The 23339-nt window shown below is 43.6% G+C and overlaps 1 protein-coding gene across 1 annotated transcript in view; it reads right to left on the reverse strand.

Moving 5' to 3' along the window:
• Window positions 1–23339, reverse strand: part of POGLUT2 (protein O-glucosyltransferase 2) — a 23996-nt gene continuing 657 nt past the window's right edge. Inside the window, exons 2-10 of the mRNA XM_056862042.1 lie at window positions 17780–17985; window positions 15948–16153; window positions 12661–12738; window positions 8957–9129; window positions 6224–6461; window positions 4258–4467; window positions 3399–3488; window positions 1812–1916; window positions 1–76 (exon numbers count right to left, since the gene is read on the reverse strand). Coding sequence (XP_056718020.1) covers window positions 59–76; window positions 1812–1916; window positions 3399–3488; window positions 4258–4467; window positions 6224–6461; window positions 8957–9129; window positions 12661–12738; window positions 15948–16153; window positions 17780–17985 — 1324 coding nt within the window. The 3' untranslated portion in view covers window positions 1–58. The remainder of the gene's footprint in view (window positions 77–1811; window positions 1917–3398; window positions 3489–4257; window positions 4468–6223; window positions 6462–8956; window positions 9130–12660; window positions 12739–15947; window positions 16154–17779; window positions 17986–23339) is intronic.

The following is a 23339-nucleotide window of genomic DNA, read 5'->3' on the forward strand; positions in this document are numbered from 1 at the left end:
AGATATCTAAAATCCAAAGATACCCAAGGATCACGAGAAGCTGTTTTCTTTCTCCCTGCTAAAGTTCTTCTTTGACCTGTAAGAAAGAAGGAAACTCAGCTGGTGCTTCTACTGTTGAGAAAGCCACAAATACTTTTTTGCTTCATTTTAGTATTGTTTGAGTCATGCTGTTCTGGGCGCAACTACAAAAAGGCTGCTACAGGAGGTGGCGCCAACCACAAAACGTTAGGGAACAAGGTTAAGGAACATGACTCCAACAGGAACTCTTCAACATGTCAAGCAGAAGCTCTGTAGAGCAAGATGCCTTTTGAAATGAACACATACATTAACTGCGCAATCCTAAGGTGGGGGGAAGGTTAAGAAGCGCGCAGAGACAGCGAGCCATGCCTCCTCCTGAGCCTTTTTCAAGAAAACCCCGTGAAACTCTCCACTGAATTCCACAGGGCTACGCTTGCCTTTTGCATGTGAAACCCAAAGCTTAGAGCAGCCCTTATGTCCCTATGGTTTCAAACAATGCCAACGGCTGTATTGACCGGGCGTTATTGCCAAATTCCAAAAGACCCAACATTTTTGCATCCATGGAACATCTGTTCTAGAGGACTTATACCACTACTTATTTGAATGCCCTCTATATGTGGAACCCAGGGCTAAATTTATTGCTGGGTTGGTTTCTGGCCTAAACGTTTGTCCTAGTGCTGAGAAACTAGCATTTTTGTTAAAAGATACCAATGGGTTTGTTTCTTATAGGACTGCCCTGTGTGCTCTGGCGGCAAAGAAAATAAGGTCCAATATGGTTGCTAAGGGAGCTGATCCTTCAAGTTGATTTTAACGGTCGCTAGGTCCCATTGGCCGATTGGGACACCACCACAATTTTTAGTTATTATTATTTGTTGTTGTTGTTTTTGTATGCATCGACTTAGCATAGTTTTATTATGCATATTTATTATTAATCCAGAATTTTATTAACCTAGTATTTCCTTTTATTATGTATCTGTGGTATCCTTGACATGTTTGTAATGGCCTATGGCTAAATGCAAATAAAACCATTCATTCATAAACTTGGCGTCTGCAAAAAGGGGTGTTCCCGAGCGCCACCCACGGGAACACCCCAGTAACGTCCCCTTTGACGCCGGTGCAAGCCCTTGCACTGGAAAAATGCTGCCAGCAAGGCTGTGCCAGCGCCCACTGCTGCGCTGCTCCCTGGAGATGCCATTAGTGGCCCCGCACCAGCATTAGTGCCAGTTTATCTGGTGAAAATGGCACTAACGCTGGTGCAGGGGTCACGGTGGTACCTATCCCATTTGCCCCTCCCTGTTTCTCCACCCCCTGTTAGGATCGCTCTGCCCGACAGTGAAGATCCTTGTGCTGTGGTGGCAGTTGTTGCAACTGGCCCTGCCCCACTTTTGAAAAACTGATCTCCAGACTACAGGGATTAATTCACCTGGAGGAAATAGCAGCTTTGGAGGGAAGAGTCTATGGCACTGTGCCTAGGGCTGCCAACCTCCAGGTACTAACTGGAGATCACCTGCTATTACAACTGATCTTGAGCCAATAGAGATCAGGTCACCTGGAGAAAATGGCCACTTTGGCAATTGGACTCTATGGCATTGAAGTCCCTCCCCTCCCAAAACCCTGTCCTGCTCAGGCTCCCGCAGGTGGCGAAGAGGGGCCTGGCAACCCTAACTGTGCCCCCTCAGCGCTCCCTCCCCTCCATAAACTCTACTTTCCCCAAGTTCCACTCCTAGCTTTCCAGGAATTTCCCAAGACGGAACTGACAACCCTACATTGTGAAGCTAATCTCCTTTCTGTACCTTTTTTCTGTGGCAGTTACAAGGAAAGAGGTCCTCACTGGGTTGCTCCACTTTCTCCATGCCTTCTCTAATTTTTGGCTCGTTCATTTGTAGCTTGGCATATTCCTACTTGAAAATAAAGAGTTTTTGTTTTAATCTTGCAAACGTAACATCTACAGCCTCATTCACATTGCCCAATCTGCAGCTGATGAAATTTCCCAAGCTGCAAGAAACCTGAGGAACATGACACACAATCTCCCAGAGACCGTAAGTAGACATGGCCCCATCTGGTGACTTGCTGAAATATTAGTGTCTCAGTGTTAATGCACAGACATTTTCAGCTGTGTTTTCAGAGTGGCTTTCTACAGCTGCGCTCTTTGATCATTGTTGATTGCTGCTTTGAGGAACATATCCATCTACATTAGAAAAGCATTTGTGGAATCTGGAATGCATCTTTAGCAAAATGATAGCCTGATTTTTAGGGCATGCCTTTCTCACAGAGCTTACAAATCTAATTGCAGAGTTGACCATTAAACTGCATTGACAGAAATTTAATTATTGCTACCCTTTAATCTGAACTGTCTGGTGTGAGCCAGCGTGGTGTAGTGATCAGAATGTCAGGCTAGGACATCCAGGATACCCAGGTTTGAATCCCCGTTCTGCCATGAAGTTTGTTGGGTGACCTTGCTGGGCCATTCATGCACTTGCAGCCTAATCTACCTCACAAGGTTGGGAGAGTGAAATATAAAGGAGAAGGATCTAAAGTCCTTTGGCTCCCCACTGGAGAGAAAGGGTATAAATGAAGTAATATTAAAAAAATAAGTTGTAGCTAAACAAGGAGTAGGCTGATATAGTGCATATATAGAGGGAATTGGGGGGTTGTGTGGATACCTGTGTAGTATAGAAATAAAACCACTGAGTGAATTCAGCCAACAAACCACCATCTTATCAAATCACCGTCTTGGGTTTGCTTTTGCTGAACAACAAAATCTACATCATTTTAAAATATGATGGAGATAGAGGGGCTTATATGTTATGTTGTGCTTTGCTTTTACTCACAGAAAGCAATGGCAGTCATTCACATATACACGTTCACCTACCTTGCCTGGTGATCTCCACTGAACACAGCCATTGTGTGTCAACTCCACTTTTACCTGCGTCACCTGGCTTGGATCCCATGGAAAATTTCTTGAGGTGGAAGGATTTCCACCAGCAGACATGCAACTTCCCCACCTTCTTTCTCCCACTGTGGCCCCAAATGTCCCCCAAATATAGCTTCCCAGGGTGGGAAGCAAGGCAGGGCCTTCTCAGCCGTGGCACCACAACCATAGAATTCTCTCCCCAGGGATATTTGCCTGTCCCATTCTGTCACTGCCTTCTGCAAGTGAGTGGAGCCTTTTTTGTTTCGGCCAGCGTTCCAACAATGATCCCTTCTTCCTGCCCTATGTTTTAATTATCATTTTATGTGCTTTTAATGTTATTTTAATTTTGGTTTTAATTGCTTTTATGTTTTTTTAAAAAATAATGTTTTAACTGTTGGCTGCCTTGGTGGCCTTGACTGGGCAGAAAGGCGGCATGAAAATTTCAAGTAGTCAAAGAGGAACTGACCTGGAAAAGTTTGAAGTAGTAACAAAATATATGGTCCCCCATGAGATTATTTCTTGCAAACTCTTGCCCAGTTTTCGCAATATTCTTTGCCTGGCAAGGAGAAAATAAAATAAATTAGAACTATTTTAATATTTCAAGACTAGAGGCGGGATCCTGTGTACCACAAGGGCAGCTGCATGTGCAGAATGCAACCCCCCACATCCCCCTAACTGCGGCATCTTTGCCGTGCTTCCAGGAATCCTGCTTCTGGGGACGGAGCAGGTGAGAGGATTACCCAGGAACGGCACAGGCGGCTTCCATAGTGGGAGGGAAGAAGTGGCTGAAATCTGGCCCGACCAGAAGAAGAGTTGGTTTTTATATGCCGACTTTCTCTACCACTTAAGGAAGAATCAAACCAGCTTACAATCACCTTCCCTTCCCTTCCCCACAACAGACACCCTGTGAGGTAGGTGGGGCTGAGATAGCTCTAAGAGAGTTGTGACTAGCCCAAGGTCACCCAGCTGGCTTCATGTGTAGGAGTGGGGAAACAAATCCAGTTCACCAGATTAGCGTCCACCGCTCAAGTGCATGAGTGGGGAATCTGGTTGGGGAACCTGGTTGGCCACTGTGTGAACAGACTGCTGGACCTTAGTCTGATCCAGCATGGCCTTTGTTATGTTCTTATGTTCTAAAAATCCATGCGCGACCACTGAGAACGCCCCCCAGAGAAATCTGTGTCTGAATGAGGTCTGGACTTAAAAATGCCATTCAAGGTCATTATTGACTTGTGAATAATCACTTGCCTGAGTCCCAAATAAATAAGAGTTTGTGGACAATTTGCAGATTGTTAAGTGTTTTTTTTTTAAAAAGTATATCTTACTTCCTCATCATGATCTTTGGCCCACTGCAGTTTCTCCAAGAGATCACTCAGGTCGCTTTTAAATGGAATGTAGTGTTTCCAAGGTTGTAACTCGTTATAAAAATGCTCATAGTAGATGGAATCCTGCTTCAGCACTACGCTGTTCCCTGCTAGAAGATAAGGCATCCTGTACGCAGCCACTGTGCCGTCAATATTAATTTGGTATTTATACTGCAAAATAAAGAATGACGGTTAATACACACACAGCTTGTCGATTTTGTTAATTCTGCTTTCCTCCACATGGCATTAGACTATGACAAAAGTAAGCATTTGCGTGTTTCAGACAACCCTGTGGTCATTTCACACATAACAACAACCCTGGTTTCCCACCAAACGTACACTTGACAGGGAGTTGAAGCCAGTCTTGACTCCCTCATTTACTTTTCTCTTAAGATTTCTACATCTTAAAAATACTGGTTATTTTTCTACTTCGATTAATTGCAGCTGTCTTATATAACTCTGAGGCTAAAACTCATCAAAGCTTAAATCTTATAAAAGTGGACACGTTTTATGTTTTTTTTTTTTTTTTAAGTGTAAAGAAAATCCAGGTTGTCTTTGCAAAAAAATCCTTGCTGATAAGTGTGGTCTGTAGTGGCAGAGAAAAATATCTAAATCAACCATGTCAATAGCACAGATGAAGTGCGGTTCAGACATTAATCTCTAACCGAAAGGCTGCCAAGAGCAGCTGTAACGTTAATAATGGACTTACAGCATCAACCAATTTAGGGGCAGGGAATATTTCCACATCAGCCCTAGCCGCCATCCGGGGCAGGCTAAACTGGCATAGATACTGTAGTTCCATTCCAAATGTTCTTCCTGCAAGAGGACCACCAACCAAGAGGAAGGCATGAACTTTGCATAATGTATAAACCAGCCTTGAGCTACTGTCGTGTGGTGTTAAGAGTAGAAGACTAGAAATGGAGAGGCAGGGTTAAAACATATACAGTCAGCTGTGAAGCTCGCCAAAAGACTTTGGGCCAACCCACTGTCTCCAACAGCAGAGGGGGGGTCAGCAATGAACCTCGGTCCCACAAGCCCTCTTCACTCAGCAGCTCAGCTCTGACCCAGCTCTGCTGTCTCCAAGCCAATAAGGGTGGCTGTGATGATTTTAAAAAGAGGATATCTTGTGCCTATTTGATTGTAACGGCCTTTGGCTATATGCAATAAATCTGTACTACTACTTCTACTACTAAACAGAGGATATGGAGAACCACGGATGCTGCGCTGAGTTCTGTGGAGAGCCAGACAGAAATGTGATAGATAGAAACATGTACTTTAACTAGTATTGTTCCTTCCATTTTTGTCACAAAACTGTATAGAAGTATGGGGAAAACCCATCTGCAAATTTTTATTGATACACTTGACCAGATATAGCAAGTCAGAAAAAAATGAATTTTCTAACAGTTGGAGCGGTTCCTCAGTGGAACAGGCTTCCTCGGGAGGTGGTGAGCTCTCCTTCCCTGGAGGTTTTTAAACAGAGGCTAGATGGCCATCTGTCAGCAATGCAGATTCTATGACCTTAGGCAGATGATGAGAGGGAGGGCACCTTGGCCATCTTCTGGGCATGGAGTAGGGGTCACTGGGGGTGTGGCGGGGGAGGTAGTTGTGAATTTCCTGCATTGTGAAGGAGGTTGGACTAGATGACCCTGGTGGTCCCTTCCAACTGTATGATTTTATGAATGTGTTTACCTCAAGCAACAATGGCTGTCTCACCCTCGAAGCTTATGAAATAGCATACTCTATGCATAGCCTCAGAATACAGAAATGGAGCAATTGCCCAAGCAAAACAACAAAAATACCATTCATCCTTGGCTTGCGACCCCTCTATTTCTGTGATCTGAACAGCTGCCAAACACCTGGGTCAACTTCAAAACCTAAATTCTCTAAAAATGTAAATAAAACTGTTGTATATTTATTAATATTGTACCTTGAAGAAATCAAAAAAGGATATATGCTTCACAATAGGGCCATACAGGCTTTCATCATGCTGGAAAAAGAAGAAATTGGTAAATGCTGCATCGATGATATCTGGGTATTTTCTGCTTAGCTTCACAAGTTCGAGCCTCTCTTTACGGCTATCTCGACCTCTCCAGATTGCCGTAATATTCTTTTCTTCCCACGGTGGCCCAGTGTTTGCTTGAACAGACATCATGTCCAGACTTACTCTAAAGGAGGAAATGGAGCAAATGTTATGAATGCAATCTTGTGTAAAAATATTCTGGGTCAGAACCTCAGAAGGCACTAAGTAGTTCTGTAGAACTTGGCCAGTGGCTCTCTGTTCTGGCCAGTTTAGTCTTAAAACAGATTTTTAATGATCTTGTAAAGCAGCAGTTTATCACAGTTCACGCATACATTCAAGCCTGCTATGTCTGTTTCACAACTGAGTCATAAAAAATTATTCTGTTCTTAACTTGCCTATTCCAATGGAATGTAATGAAATTCTCTTTTCCAGAGCATTAATTATGTCCAACTAGAGAGATGCATTTCTTGGACTATTTCCCTGGAAAGATATTTTGCCTGGCTATGAGAAGAGATCGGCCCAGAATGTTTTCATTGTTATTGTGTTTTGGGGAAAATGCAGCTTTTTTTTTTTAAGGCGACTCTTGAGAACTTAAGTTTGCTTAACCTAGGCTTGCTGTGGTACAACTGAACTGGTCTAGAGAATGTACTCTAAGTAATAAATTTAACACACACTGGTGGGGAGGCAAAGAAAAAAAAAAGACAAAACCAGATTGAAATTTGTCCATTCCTTGTTTTAAGGGACATCAAGACATATACAAAGCTGTATTTGACAGGTAGCAAGGGAAGGAGGCAGGAGCCCCGTGGAGCAGAGTGGTAAGCTGCAGTACTGCAGTCCAAGATCTGCTCACGACCTGAGTTCGATCCCGACAGAAGCCGGTTTCAGGTAGCCGGCTCAAGGTTGTCTCAGCCTTCCATCCTTCTGAGGTTGGTAAAATGAGTACCCAGCTTGCTGGGAGTAAAGGGAAGATGACTGGGGAAGGCACTGGCAAACCACCCTGCAAACAAAGTCTGCCTAGGAAACGTCGGGATGTGACGTCACCCCATGGGTCAGGAATGAACCAGTGCTTGCAAAGGGGACCTTTACCTAAGGGAACAAGGACCCTCTAGATCTGATGTTTGCTATACTACTCCCATCCATACTGAAAACATGGCTTTTGCACCACAGCTTTTCCTGAAGGAGCTGGAATGGCCTTAAATTGGCACACTGGGGAGATGGGCCTTTCCTCCTCTCCACCTTCATTCCATTCCCTCTCTGCTCAGTATTGTGGAATGGGTTCAAGTCTATTCCGGTCTCAGTACTTCACACACACCCTTCCTCCAAGGCAAGCAGAGAAAATGGCATCAGTGGGAGGAACCTAAAGCTATTTCACTTTGTCCCCTCAGAACCTGCAACCGTACAGCTCTACAAAGCCTCTCTGGTCAGCCAGCTCCTCAAACGGCATTCAGAGGTGCTGAAGCTCCACTACCATGAATTTTGGAGATGACTCAGGCTCTCTTGGGACCTCACTACTTCCTCCCAAATATCTTCTGTATGAGGGACATGGGTCTCTATTCTGGTAGCCAATCAATAGCTGCCTAACATGGCTATTATAGCAGTAGCTGTCCGGTATATCCAATACAATCCAATGTTGGTCGACAATACAGTGTGAACAAGAATATTGCCCAGTTCTATTAAACTCAGTTTTTGGCATAACAGACTATAGGACTGGACCATTGATACCTGGATTTGGAATGGCTCTGTTTGATACATGGAACAAGTACAGGCATCATAGAGAAAAAGAAGGGAGTGTGGCTTAGTGGTAGAGCATCTGCTGGGCATGCAGAAGGTCCCAGGTTCAATCCTCAGCATCTCCAGTCAAAGGGACTAGGCAAGTAGATGATGTGAAAGACCTATACCTGATAACCTGGAGAGCCACTGCCAGTCTGAGTAGACAATACTGACTTTGATGACCCAAGGGTCTGATTTAGTATAAGGCAGCTTCATGTGTTCAAGGCAGATGTTATCAATGTCACAGACACAAAATGGAGCAGGAAAACAAACAAAAAGTGGCAAGTTGAAGCTGTTTTCCAAGAAAGGGGCCTGAAACAGGCTTATAATACATTGCCGTAAACATGCATTGTGCAACTTTTTGATTTCTTGGGGAAAATAATTTTAGAAATGCCATTTACTGCATAAACTAAAATGCACTGATTTATTGAGTTCATTGTTTCATTTCACCAGCGCCTCCAAGGAGGAGCTCCAAGACACCCATCCCTCCCATTTCTCTTGCTGCTCTCCCCTCGCTCACAGACTCTCAATTTCCATCGGCAAAGCAGTTACTGTTGGCCCCAGCACCAATTATCATCAGCTTGGACCCAGTGGAAAGTGTAAACAGTCGTGGATCTTTCCCACGCTCCCCTCCCGCATCAGTCCTTTCAGGGTTGTGGGGACCCGTGTGGACTAAGAGCCACACAGCTTGGGAGACAGCAGCGGGGAAGGGAAAGGGCTGCTGGGGAGAGAGAAACATAGGAAAAATCCCTGATCCTTATGTACACAGATTTGCAGGATCCATCCCATTGTCAATAAGAAGGATCATTTCAAAAAAGTAAAAAAAATCACTAACATTTGAGTGAATCAAAACTGTAGAAAAATTCTTACCGGCCCATTGTTTCTAAAACAGAGTCTGTCAGGTCATAGGTGGGCATTACGATATCTTTTGAATCGGTGGATCCACACCAGGAAAATATAGGATGGATGTCCTGAGAGGATTTCTTCTTCTCCAAAGGCCAGTCTCCCAAATTGACAAAAAACTCTACATCTGGCATTTTTACCTAGGACATCATGATACATTACTGCATTGAACTACTTTGTCAAAAGTGCCATCTGTTTTCAATGAACAGGTCATATGGAACAGACAGGGTAAACAATTTAAGGAAAACTCTCCCCTGAACCCATATTCATAGAAACGTGGAGCTGGAAGAGACCCAAAATGGTCATCTAGTCCAACCTCCTGCACAATGTAGGAAATTCACAGCTACCCCCTCACTTCCTATGTCCCTGCTCTGCGCCTGCTCTGTTCACTATGCACAGGGGCTTTTTGACCTGAAGAAATTCCAGGAGTACCTTGTGATCCATTATGCATGCCCAGCAAAAATGTGGAGCTTCTGAACCTCGTGTGAGTCCCCCCGCCTGCAAAAGCGCTGCTTTGTAATTGGCTGTGGTGTATTTTTAAAAAATATTTCACCAGCCCCTGCCAATCCCGCAACAGGATTCTTTCATTTGATCTAAACCGAGTTGCCATTTTACAGCCAAAACAGAGAAAGGTCTGGACAATGCCCCCCCCCCGCATTTTTTCTGCATAACTCAACGCATAAAACACTTGCAGCCTCATTTGTTACATTTATCGTTCCATCGGCAGTCTTGCACTTGCAAAAAAAGAGAGGCTTTCATGCCTATAAGAGGACGCATATAAGGGGAGGGCAGCAAATCAGCCTGGCTCTGTTCCATCCTGTCAAGAACTGAAATTGACCCACACTCACTGTGAAATTGACCAAATAAGCAGCAGCATAGGTCCTTTGTGATTGTTTCAGCTTTCTTTCAACTGTTTGATGTGAAACTGACCCATGCTTGCTGTGAAACTGAACAAATAAGCAGCTTCATGGCATTCCAACATTATACTCTTGCTAGTCCACTCGATAATGGCTTCAAGGGAAGGGGTTGGATGAGGGGGACAGACATGTGGGAGGGAGAAACAAGAACGGGCACGAGGAGAAAAACCTGAAGTGACAAGTATGCACAGAACCAACTTTCAATTTGGGAGAGGCAGACTTTAAAGTCAGGGTAAAACAGCATCCTGAAAATGCAGGAAAAACACGAGGGGAGAGAGAGTTGACTAAATCCATATACACATGACCACTCAAGCAGCATCAGCTACAAGCGAGATACATGCACACACAAAAATCTCTGAATTTCCACAGGTATTTAATTATTATGCATATTAATGTATGCAGCATTTGCTTCTCTGCATATATTAGTCTAACAACAACCTGGTATTGCTATCCCTTTATTTTTGCTGGCTGGCTGAAACTGAGCCAGCGGGAGCAATCCTAAGCAGATCTACTCAGATGAAAGTCTCATTTTATTCCTTGGTGCTTGCTCCCAGGAAAGTATTCTTAGGACTGAAACCAGAGTGACTTAAGCTGGGGGGGGGGGGGCGTGCTTAAGCACCCGAGTAACCATTTGAACAAAGACTCCCAACTCACAGCTTGTTTTATTAGCCATGTTGCTAAGCTACCCAGAGAAGTGGTTTGGGCTGCTGGCACAGGGAAGCAGATTAGCCCCTATATTTTACTGTTTTTAAAATGCTTGAGGTAAACGGAAGCAAACTTTTAAAGAGAACAATGCCATCTGCTGGTTTATGACCCACAATGTAAAAGTGCCACTATAACTTCAGGATATAATTGCAGGTTGTACAGAGATGGCACCACCTAGAAATGGGATAGTTGACAGGGTAGATTCTGGCATACTAAGAATTTACTAAGAATCCTGATCTGGATGGCCCAGACTAGCCCAATCTTATCAGATCTGATTGTACTGTGAGCATCCTGAGCAGACACACCAGCGTGTTGCTCCTGCCTGCATTGTGGTATTAAGATAAATATTTTACTTCATCCTTTTCATCTGTCGGCCAAGTTTGGAAGTGGAATCGCTGCTTATGACTCCTAGATTGCCTTGCTTTCCCTTCTGCTTATTTTACTTTTATGTGAAGAGGTCCCAGTGAAAATTGCTGTTGGGTCTGCGACAGTGAAGTCGACAGAGGACTGATATGGGACCAAGAAAGAGGCCTTGCGACAAGGATGATAAGGTTGACAAGGAGTTACTATGCAAAGGGAGGCCATGGCAAACCATCTCTGTTTGTCTTTTGCCTTGAAAACCCTAGAGGGTTGCCATAACTCTGATGCAGCTTGACAGCACTTTCAGCCACCAAGAATTTTTTGATGGAAAATGTTAAGCAGATAGGTCTGAGTTTTAAACACCGTCTTGCTGATTCCCTTATTTGGGGGTGGATGTAAGGGTAACCCGTGTGTTGTCTTGAAGGCAGTGCCTAAGATCTGGCAGATTTTAAATTGCCTCCTCTGTGCATGCAACGTCTTCTGCTCCTTCCACATCCCTGCAGCAAATGGAAGCTCTTTCTCTCTTCTAGTCTGGAATCAAGCAGGAATTATTACTCATGCTAGTCATCCTGGAGATTTTTCTGCTTTTCCTAATCTCATGAGCACAGTTAGTTTGCTGGAGTCATCTGGTTTTGTTTTCGCTTATATGTATGACACACCTTTCAGGCATCTATTTTTTGTGCCAGGACATAAAACGACCATGTACAGCTTGTTTTGTGTGTGCTGTGATTTTTCAGACCCCTCCCCATTCCCATTGCAACCCCTGGGGGAAAAAAAATCTTTTCTGAAGGCCAAGGGTGCAGCGGTCAGGGTGGAACAAGTTGGGGCAACAAGGAGGAGAGCTGGCCACCCCTCCATGTGTGAACAGAAAAAGTCTTTGACACATGGAGGAAATGCTTTGGATCTCACCCATGGTCTCCTATGGAGGGTTTTGAAGGTTATCGCCAGCATTTTGAACTGGGCCAGAATCCTAAAATGGCAGCCAGTCGCTGGAACACTGACAAATGCAGTCTGACTGGCTACATCTTAGTCAGCGTGGTGTGGTGGTTAAGAGTGGTGGTTTGGAGCGGTGGACTCTGATCTGGAGAACCGATCTGGAGAATTCTGATCTGCATTCCCCACTCCTCCACATGAGCGGTGGACGCTAATCTGGTGAACCGGGTTGGTTTCCCCACTCCTCCACGTGAAGCCAGCTGGGTAATCTTGGGCTAGTCACAGCTCTCTCAGCCCCACCTACCTCACAGGGTGTCTGTTGTGGGGAGGGGAAGGGAAGGTGATTGTAAGCCGGTTTGATTCTTCCTTAAGTGGTAGAGAAAGTCGGCAAATAAAAACCAACTCTTCTTCTTCTTCTTCGCCTTTGTCACATTCAATTAAAATGTGGAGTTTCTAAAGAGTCCTTTCTGCAAATTAATGGTGGCCAGAGAAAGGATGTTTGTTTTTTGCTGGCTCTCATGTTGAATTTTTGGGGGCTACGCTATACTGCTAATTAATTTTAATGTGCGTTTCTAGCCTTTAATTGTATCATTTGTTTTGATATTCTTGTTATTTTACTGTGTTGTATGTACAACACACACATATATACGAACAAACCTTGTGACAGAAAATGTGGATTATTTATTTTTAAATAAATTAAACAAATGTCAGAATGTGTTACCGGAAAGTATTTGAAGCTAATTGAGAGACACTCACTTTTCTAGTCAAAGAAAGTAGGATGGCATCCATGAAAATCCTAAAGCCGACGTGTTCACCGTGGGTCTTTATATAAACCTAAAATAAACCAGGAAATGTCGAATTAGTTTTCTTTTTCCTTTCAAAAACAAATATGACTTACAACCATTCCTGTTTTCTAACAAACAAATCAAATGAACTATCTAGATTTACTTTTTATAACTACAAACAGAATCAAATCTTATTTCGATACAACATCAGCTCTGAATAAAAATCAAAGTCAGGTTAAAATAACAAAATAATAAAAGTTAAAATAATAAAAAGTTGATGATTCTAGGAGGGATGATTTGAAGAAGAGGAGGAAAGACCTTCTATGGGGAAACATTTTCAGTTAGCCGTTTACGAATCCCACTAGACCGGAGGCAGAATTTGGCTACTTGAATGGTAATCTCCCGAGAGGAGTCTGCTAAGAGAAGGGGAACTTTAGCTTCTTCCAATCTCCCAAGAAAGGATGACAACATGGGGAGAATGTACTGCGATCTTAAGTCATTTCAGAAGGGACATTGCAGCAGAACATGTTCTATTGTTTCCACTTTCTCTGTTTTGCATGGGCATAATCTTTGATAGAAGGGAGTACGGAGATACCTGCCTTCCAGGAGAGTAATAACTACAAGTCTGTGGAACTGAACAACACAGGATATATGGGCAACCAAGAATTTTGCCACTGCTGCGATGTCAGCCACTGTTATTTAACAAGAGTACTAGGCTAACAACCACACTAAATCTAGTTCCAATTAGGAGGATCCAGGAACGATTTAGCACACAGGACTGGCACGTTTCGCACCGTTAGCTGGAATTTATGGGATTAATAACATCAATAAAAATAAAAATAAATTAACAAGCAATCTTTGGGATGACAGTGTCAGTGGTTTCATAAACTGTGAAGGATGTTCAGGCACCTGGGAACGAAACCAAGTCAGAGTGCCAAAGGCCCTGGACAGACTGTAATGTTGCCTATTGTGCAGTATTAATACAACCTTTCTTACGACACAAACCACTATACATTCAGGGCAATCCAAGACAGGTTTCACACAAAGGATTAGGGAACTTCAGTGAGGATAGGTTTATCAACAGCTATTTAACCATGATATTGAAATAAGACCTCCAGGTCCAGTAGTTGGGAACACCACAAAAGGAGGACAACCATCATCTTCTTTATAAACGTTTTGTGAGGTTCTAGGGGTATGTAGCTGATTGGTCTTTGAAAAGAAAGGCTGGATCAGTAGACATTGGTTCTTTAATCTCAAACTAGAGAAACCACTTTCTTCCATGTGAATCTACCTATCCAGTCCGGTAATCTTTGAAGGCCCTGCTTCGGTTGCCCCCGCCATCTGAGGCTAGACAGGCGGTGACCTGAGAAAGGGCTTTCTCAGTTGTGGCACCAAAACTCTGGAACTCCCTTCCCAGGGAGATGCATCTGTCTCCCTCTTTCGGTGTCTTCTGCCAGTGGGTGAAGATTTTTTTGTTTCATTTGGCAAATCCCCAATAATGGTTGATTCATGTGAATCACTCCCTTTCAACAACACATGTCCAAGAAAGTTGATTCATTTGAAATGTGGTATTGGATGAGAGATTACAGATACCACGGACTGCCAAAAAGACAAATCAGTGGGTTCTAGATCAAATCAACCCTGAGCTCTCCCAAGAGTTTAAAATTACTAAAATAACAGTGCATTCCTAAGGAGAGTTACTCCAGTGTAAGGCCATTCATTTCAATGGGCTTAGACTGGAGTAAGGAATGCACTGTCAGGTTATCATACTTATGGTCACATTATGAGAAGAAAGTCACTGGAAAAGACAATAATACCAGGAAAAGTGGAAGGCAGCAGGAAAAGAGGAAGACACAACGTGGAATGGATTGACTCTATAAAGGAGGCCATGACCTTCAGTTTGCAAGACCTGAGCAAGGCTGTTAACGAGAGGGCATTTTGGGTACCAGTGGGGGAACATTTTAACCTCCCAGGACATTCAGTTGCTGATTTAAGAGTCGTAGTTCTCTTACAAAGGAATTTCAAAGGGAGATTAGAAAGAGAGACTGCTGAATTACAACTAATAATGAAACTCAAGACTATGCATTCTCCTGGATTGAACAGAGATCTGGGATTCCTGTTGCATTACCAATGCTAATTTCTCCATGCCTACTATCCCTCTGCATATCATACCTAATCCAATCATGCCTGCTAATGTAATTTACTTTCTTTTGACATTTACATTGCTATTGTGTGTCTAATTCACTCTTCTCTACTTAAAGATAGATGGACTCACAATCTAGTTGTATATGAAGAAGTGAGCTGTGGCTCACGAAAGCTCATACCCTGCCGGAAATTTTGTTTGTCTTTAAGATGCTACTGGACTCTCGCTCTTTTCTACTGCTATGGATTCATAGGGTCACCATAAGTCAGAAATGACTTGACAGCACTTAACACACACACAATAATAGTTATTGGCCCTCCTCCCTGGTTCTGGAATTGTTTGTATATGCGTTTTTATTGAATTATCTTATAATATTTTATAATTTTAAATGTTGGTTTTAAGTGTTCAAGTGTTTTAATGTGAGCCTTATCTGGTGGAAAGGTGGCATAAAAATGTTTTAAATAAATAAACAAACCAATTCCCTATTGGCAGTACTGGCAGAAGAGAAGATGCTCCCACTGACATTTGCTAATGTAACTTACCTCTTTGCCTGACTCCCTGCATTCCTACTTTTCCTCATTCTTCCTTCCAACTAGCTGTCACTTGTTGGCCCCTTCTATCCTGCTGAAATCCCAAATTAGCTGTAAACAAGGCCCATAAAAGGACTACCTTCTGTCATTCTCCAAGGAATTTACCACACATTTACTCGCAGAGCAGCCACTTGATCAGAGGTTGCACAGGCCTTGGGACAGAGCGTAGAATCATAGAATAGAGTTGGAAGGGACCACCAGGGTCATCTAGTCCAACCCCCTGCACAATGCAGGAAATTCACAACTACCTCCCCCCCCACACCCCCAGTGATCCCCTACTCCATGCCCAGAAGATGGCCAAAATGCCCTCTCATCAACTGCCTAAGGTCACAGAATCAGCATTGCTGACAGTTGGCCTGCTAGCCTCTGCTTAAAACCTTCCAGGGAAGGAGAGCTTACCACCTCCTGAGAAAGCCTGTTCCACTGAGGAACCGCTCTGTTAGAAAATTCCTCCTAATGTCTAGACGAAAACTCTTTTGATTTAATTTCAACCCATTGGTTGTGATCTGACCTTCTGGGTCATACCTTATTATCTTTTATGGTGTAATGGCACAAGCTCTGTCTCTGGCCAAACCGTTGCGGAATTTCTTTGGCAATCTTATCGAGGTCTACGGCAGGAAACTGAGCCAGGTCTCTCTGGATCTGTGGAATGACCCGAGGGCAGCTCATCTCTTCCAGCCAAGCACCGCTGTCTTCCTGAGGGCAGTCACAGTTCTCATGATAAACAGGACCTGTACGCAATAAACAGGTTTAAAATGTATAAAGTAAGCCATTTTTTATTGTCCTAGGTTGGTGTGCAGACTGAGCCCCAGTCTTGTACCAGTAGAGTAACTGAAGCACTGGGTTAGACCAGTAACACAACAACCTTAAAGCTCAAAAAAGCTTTATTAGTAGGAAAAAAATTCAAAATAGATTAAAATACAAGTTACATAGTCAAATAAGCAAACCGGCAAAGAAAACAATAAAGTCTAGCTCGCCACATTATACTTACTAAGATGTTATGTAGTTGCTGATCTTAACAGCTAAAAAGATGTTTCAGGTGACATGCATTTTATGAAGTGACATGCATTTTATGAAGGATCTCCAAAACCTGGTCCTAAGCATTTCAGCAGTTAATGGGAGGCCAATACATTTGGTGGCTGGAAGCTAAATTACAGAGATTAATTAAAAAAACAAATAAAAGGCGGTAGCTGTCCGTATTCTCACAAGGCTGTGAGTCTCCAAGGTGCTGAAGAAGAGATGGAGGAGACTGTCCTACAGCACAAGTTCTGCAGCAGGTATCTAGGTAGCTTAGAGGTTCACTCAACACTTTCACTCAATGTGATGATACTTTTTCCCCACTGGTGCAACTTGAGGTCCTCCTGTCAGCCAAGGTTTAGGGCTGGATTATGCTTCCCTGGTTAATATTAGGTTTTTGGGATTCCCTCGCACATCAGCTATTGCATGAGCAATACCATGGTGTGTCACTGTCCATACATTGGCAGACAGAACTATAAAGCTGCTCGGTGCTTGGCAGACCAGTGTTGTATGGAACCTCTCCAGTTAGGGGGCACAGAAGGAGGGATCCAGCCCACTTGGAATACCGTGTACAGTTCTGGTCACACCTAAAACAGGATATTGCAGAGCTTGAGAAGGTGCAGAAAAGAGCAACCAAAATGATCAGGGGACTAGAGCAACGGCCCTATGAGGAGCGGTTAAAACGCTTAGGGCTGTTTAGCTCCGAAAGAAGGTGGTTAAGGGGAGACATGATAGAGGTCTGTAAAATCATGCATGTTATGGAGAGAGTGGACAGGGAGAAGTTTTTCTCCCTCTCCCATAATACTAGAACGTGGGGTCATCTGCTGAAGCTAGAGGGTGAGAGATTCAAAACATAGTTAAATTGTGAAACTCCCTGCCCCAGGGTGTGGTGATGGCTGCCAGCTTGGAAGGCTTTAAGAAGGAAGTGGACATGTTCATGGAGGAAAGGGCTATTCATGGCTACTAGTCAAAATGGATACTAGTCATGATGCATATACCTATTCTCTCCAGTATCAGAGGAGCATGCCTACTATATTAGGTGCTGTGGAACACAGGCAGGAGAATACTGTTGCAGTCGTCTTGTTTGGGGGCTTCCTAGAGGCACCTGGTTGGCCACTGTGTGAACAGACTGCTGGACTCGATGGACCTTGGTCTGATCCAGCATGGCCTTTCTTATGTTCTTATGTTCCCACCTCTTTATTTCTCTAGACACGCTTCAAGCCCTCTAGCAACACAGCAGGGTGCCCCAACATGTAACTGGTGAATCACTGGGACTTTAAATGTGGGATTTGTGATTTTGAAATAACTCACTGTCCAATTGTAAGATGCCATTTTTGTACCTTTTAAGATATATGGAGATTTGGCAATGTGTTTGTCTTTGGCTTGGACCTCAATCTTCAGGCTTTTGTAGCTTGCATACATTCTGTACCTCACAACGAAGGAGCCATCTTTCCTGTCCAACGTTTGCACTCCTACCCGTGTGAACTGCTCATCAGGAGCTGTGATCTTCACCTGGAATGCATTTTCACCTGGAGAGACAGTGAACCTATGTACAGGACAAACACAGTGGTGAAGTACAGCTCAAACCAGCCTTCCCGCATATGGAACAAAGACAATATTGAAGGGGGAAAAATTAAAACGTTTTCTTAGCACTACAGTACCAGCCCAGGGCTGAAAAGCTTCTCAGAAGTGAATGACTTTCATCTAAAGCTGAAATGCTCATATCATGCTCTATGCCACTTTGAGGCCATTCCTAAAGGGGGGGGGAGTGAAACTCCTCTGGTGCCAGCGTGACCCCGCGCCAGCATAAGTGCCACCTTATCATGGAATACAGTGGCACCTACACCGCCGTGGGGGTGAACATGCCAGTGTCTGGGCACCGCTGGCCCCATGTGGGGGGCATTCCCGGGGTGTTCACAGGGGTGGTGCTGCCTTTAGGCAGCTTCCACTGCCCTTTCGCCCTGGGAGTACCCCCTAGAGCGACAGTGGGGCCGCACCACCTTTTTCAGGCCAGGAAGCCTCGGAGGAGGTATCGTGGCTGTGCCCTTCCCAGCTGCCATGGAACTGCCCCGCCTTCAGGATTGGGCTGTTTGTATTTGACTTTCTGTTGTTTTCTAGTTATTATTGTGTTTTTCTGCTGTCCTTCCTTTGAAGAGTTCAAGAAAAAGAAGAGTTGGTTTTTATATGCCGACTTTCTCTACCACTTAAGGGAGAATCAAACCTGCTTACAATCCCCATCTCTTCCCCTCCCCACAGCAGACACCCTGTGAGGTAGGTGGGGCTGAGAGTGACTAGCCCAAGGTCACCCAGCTGGCTTCATGTGCAGGAGTGGGGAAACAAATCCAGTTCCCCAGATTGGCCTCCGCTGCTCATGTGGAGGAGTGGGGAATCAAACCCGGTTCTCCAGATCAGAGTCCACCACTCCAAACCACTGCTCTTAACCACTACACCACACTGGCTCTCAAGCAGTGCACTCCATTTTATCTCCACATCTTAGGAAATTCATGCATATGGTAAAGAATTTGTGAGCCTGTTATAGGATGCCTATTCAATTAATGTGAGGTGCTGGTCACAGTTGTTAGTACTCATCCGCATTAACTAACAACAGTACAACTAACTAGTCAGTACAACGTGCCTTCAGCAGCTTGTTGCTTGAGAACATTGGCAGCACTAATCAAACGGGTTCACCTTTGTGAACTGGGTTCCTCAATGTGGAAACCCCAATAAGCTTCTCAGGTACCCCAGCATCTTCCAGAACACTCTATGGAAGCTACTATTCTTTGCTGTCTGAGACCTGGATGATCTAACTGAAAACATGGCACAGAAGTATGTAAATATTTTGTGATATCCAAAAAGCAAAACATACATTTAAGTGTTTTATAGGAGCCTTGTTTTCTTGGAAAACAGACTGATTTAAAGGCTCAACTTTTTGCCAAAGGAGAAAAAGTGAGAAATCAAATTACAGTTCCCAAACTATTTACTTTAGCGGAGAATTATATTGGGAGTGGAACAATTAAAATGCCTACTGAAGCTTGTGAAAACTTTCTAGCCCAGTTTACTGTATGGATAAGAAAAATTGTAGGATCTGTAACAAAACCAGTGGAGTGATTTTGCTCACTTCACTGAAGAAGTCCTCCCACCCCATTTCCCCACTCCAGACTTATTTCTTTTTGGTTTTGATTATTTTATTGAACAAAAAATCATCATAGAACTCCACCCCAAAATATAAAGTTTAAATGAAGAATGGTACACTTTGCAAAGCTAAAACCCCCAGTCTCAGCCAAATGACATTCTTATTTAAATAATAAAGGCTCCAAACCTGCAAGCAGGTTCGATTTAAGGCTCCTTAGGCAGCACTGCAGTCACCATATTACTCCATAGAAGGATTCAGGCTGCCCAAGACTCTTCTCCCAAATGAGAACCCAAAACAACTTATATCTTTCTCTCCTCCATTTTATCCTCACAGCAACCCCATGAGGTAGGTTAAGCCAAGAGTGTGTGACTAGCCCAAATTCATTCAGCAAACCTTCATGGCAGAGTGGGAATTCGAAACAAGAGCTCCCAGTTCCGATTTTTTGGTAACTGTAACCACTAAGCCACACTGGTTGTTTAGAAAATCACACACATGTTTGTAGGCTCCAACAGCACTAGGGAAAGTAGCAAAAAAAAAAAAAAGGTTAAAAAGCAAGAATTGTATAGGTGTCATTAACACACTGATATATTCAAAGCTATGCACAATCAAAACAATGAAATTACAACCATCCTTGTTGGGAACTGGGTTTCTACATGTGGATTGACTTGAGGGTAAAGGTAGTCCCCTGTGCAATCACTGGGTCATTACTGACCCATGGGGTGATGTCACATCCCGACATTTACTAGGCAGACTATGTTTACGGGGTGGTTTGCCACTGCCTTCCTCCGTCGTCTACACTTTACCCCCAGCAAGCTGGGTCCTCATTTGACCGACCTCGGAAGGATGGAAGGCTGAGTCAACCTTGAGCCGGCTACCTGAAACCGACTCCTGTCAGGATCGAACTCAGATCGTGAGCAGAGCTTTTGACTGCAGTACTGCAGCTTACCACTCTGCACCACGGGGCTTGTTAGGGGAGGCATAAACACTGTGTAGGAGGAAGCCCTGACCTGGATAGCGTGATCTTTTCAGATCTCAGAAGATAAGCAGGGTCAGCTCTGGTTAGTATTTGGATGGACAACCTCCAAGGAATACCAGGGTACTCCACCTCCGCAGGTCTCTTGCCTTGAAAACCCTCCTATGTCCCCATGAAAACCTTCCTTTGTTGCCATAAGTCAGTTGTGACTTGATGGCACACACAAAAAAGGACGAGGACAGCCTAAAGCACGGGTGTCAAACTCATTTGTTACGAGGGCCGGATATTACATACATGTCACTTGGTTATGTGTACCATAAAATTGAATGCCAGGTACCGGAGATAAAACTTTATAGAAGACACAGGCAAAGTCGATTAATGATATTATTTTTTACTTAAAATACAAACATGTTTAAAACAATAATTTTCTTACAGTATTTTCTTTTATTTAACAGTCTTTGATCATTGACACCTCGGGACTAGGGGAGGTGGCTGCCTTGCGGGCCGGATAAGAGCCCTCAAGGGGCCGGATCCGGCCCATGGCCTTATGTTTGACACCCATGGTCTAAAGCATTCAGTGACTGGGTAACAGATGCAGAAACAGAATCTTGTCTCCTCTTTGAAACTCTGCACTTCAGATTTGTTTTGCTCCAAGTGCACAAGAGGTACAATCATGTTGCTGCACTTGAGATTTCCCCCAAACGAAGGCAAGTTTCATGACAGCTTGACACACTGCCTTTTTATCTGTACACACTGGATATTTATGTGTACAACTAGAAGTGTAAACTGGGAAAACTCAGAAAAGTGTATTTGCAAAAAATCACATATAATTGTGACTAAAGAGAACCTCCATATTCAGAGGCAACAAACCTCTGAGCACCAGTGCTAGGAGGGAACATCAGGGGACGGCCTGGGCCTTTATGCCCTGTTTGATGGCCCTCTGGGAGAACTAGTTGGCCACTATGTGGAACAGAAGGCTGAACTAGATGGACCACTGGTCTGATCCAGCAGGACTCTTCTTAAGTATTTAATACAGGGAGACTTCTGTGACTGGCTGCAACTCCTTGCTGACTGAATGGCTTTCAGTTTCTTCTCTATTTAACAAAGTTGTTTTGGAAAATAGCATTATTTCAACTTTTAAAACGTTGAGGGCCTCCTCCAGAATCTGGTGGGTCATAAAAATGAATTTTTCATAATGTTCAGCATTTCAATGGTAAAAACACTCAAATTCAAGAATCTGAACTCCCCACCCAGACTCTTCCCATAACCAAGTCCCACATTGCTGAGGGCTCTTCCTGTATTTGTTTCTCCTGCAAAATGTTTGCTGTATTTGTTTCTCCTGCAAAATGTTTTAAATAGTGTTAGGATAGACAAATGGGGTCTTTCTTCTTTTGGTTAAAGATAATATTTTCAACAGTTGAAAATAAACCTCAGTGGGTAGTGTTTGTGAAATTGAAGGGTATGCATTGCTTAACGCCTTACTAGTCATGTGTGTACATGTACATGAATATGTGCAAGATAAAAGATGCCTCCGTTCTTCATTCAGATATTTCACTTAAGGAAGGACCCTAAGGAAGGAAAGAGCAAACTTCTGAAAAAGGGCAACTCTAGCAATTCACAGTAACAAAATGTCACCAGGGGCATCCTCCAAAGGCAAAAATAGTTGTTTGGGGAAATTGACCCAGCTAATAGGGGGCATTGAAATGTGTGGTCTTCAAATCTGCAAAATCAGAGAGGCAGCATCATATAGGGGACTGGGATTTGAGAGACCAGTGTTTGAGAACTTGGACCGACCACTCTCTCTCAGCCTTACCTACATTATAGGATTGCTGTGAGTCTAAAATCGAGGAGGAAAGAATGCAACACACTTTGCGGGAGAAAAGCAGGGGTCTGACTATTTTGATAAATAAAATCAGGCAACTGAGTTGCCCTTCATTTCTAGGGCTGCCAGGTCCCTCTTTGCCACCGGCAGGAGATTTTGGGGGTGGATCCTGAAGACGCTGGGGTCTGGGGAGGGACTTCAATGCCACAGAGTCCAATGGCCAAAGCGGGCATTTTCTCCAGGTGAGCTGATCTCTGTCGGCTGGAGATCAGTTGCAATAGCGGGAGATCTCCAGCTACTACCTGGAGGTTAGCAAATACAGACACAATAGTTGCAGCCGAAAAACCACAGAAACACAGTTCAATACTGCACAACCATTCCGTATTAATAAAAAAAAAAATACTGACATCCGGAGGTCTTCTACCTGACATCTGGAAAAGACCATGAACATAAATCTAAATTAATATTTTTGGATACTAAATAGAACTTGTAGTTTCAATGCTGTCATACTTACAGACTTTATGTTACTGACCATGAACATAAATTTAAATTAATATTTTTGGATACTAAATAGAACTTGTAGTTTCAACGCTGTCATACTTACAGACTTTATGTTACTGACCATGAACATAAATTTAAATTAATATTTTTGGATACTAAATAGAACTTGTAGTTTCAACGTTGTAACACTTGCCTATGCATTGTTACTTACCTGAGAATTGTTACATAGGAGATGTATGTGTGTGTGTGTAAAGTGCCATCAAGTCGCAGCCGACTTATGGCGACCCCTTTTTTGGGGTTTTCATGGCAAGAGACGAACAGAGGTGGTTTGCCAGGGCCTTCCTCTGCGCAGCAACCCTGGACTTCCTTGGTGGTCTCCCATCCAAATACTAACCAGGGCCGACCCTGCTTAGCTTCTGAGATCTGACGAGATCAGGCTAGCCTGGGCCATCCAGGTCAGGGTGAGTTGAT

Source organism: Euleptes europaea, chromosome 16 (assembly GCF_029931775.1).
Source record: "Euleptes europaea isolate rEulEur1 chromosome 16, rEulEur1.hap1, whole genome shotgun sequence".
NCBI classification, from domain to species: domain Eukaryota; kingdom Metazoa; phylum Chordata; class Lepidosauria; order Squamata; family Sphaerodactylidae; genus Euleptes; species Euleptes europaea.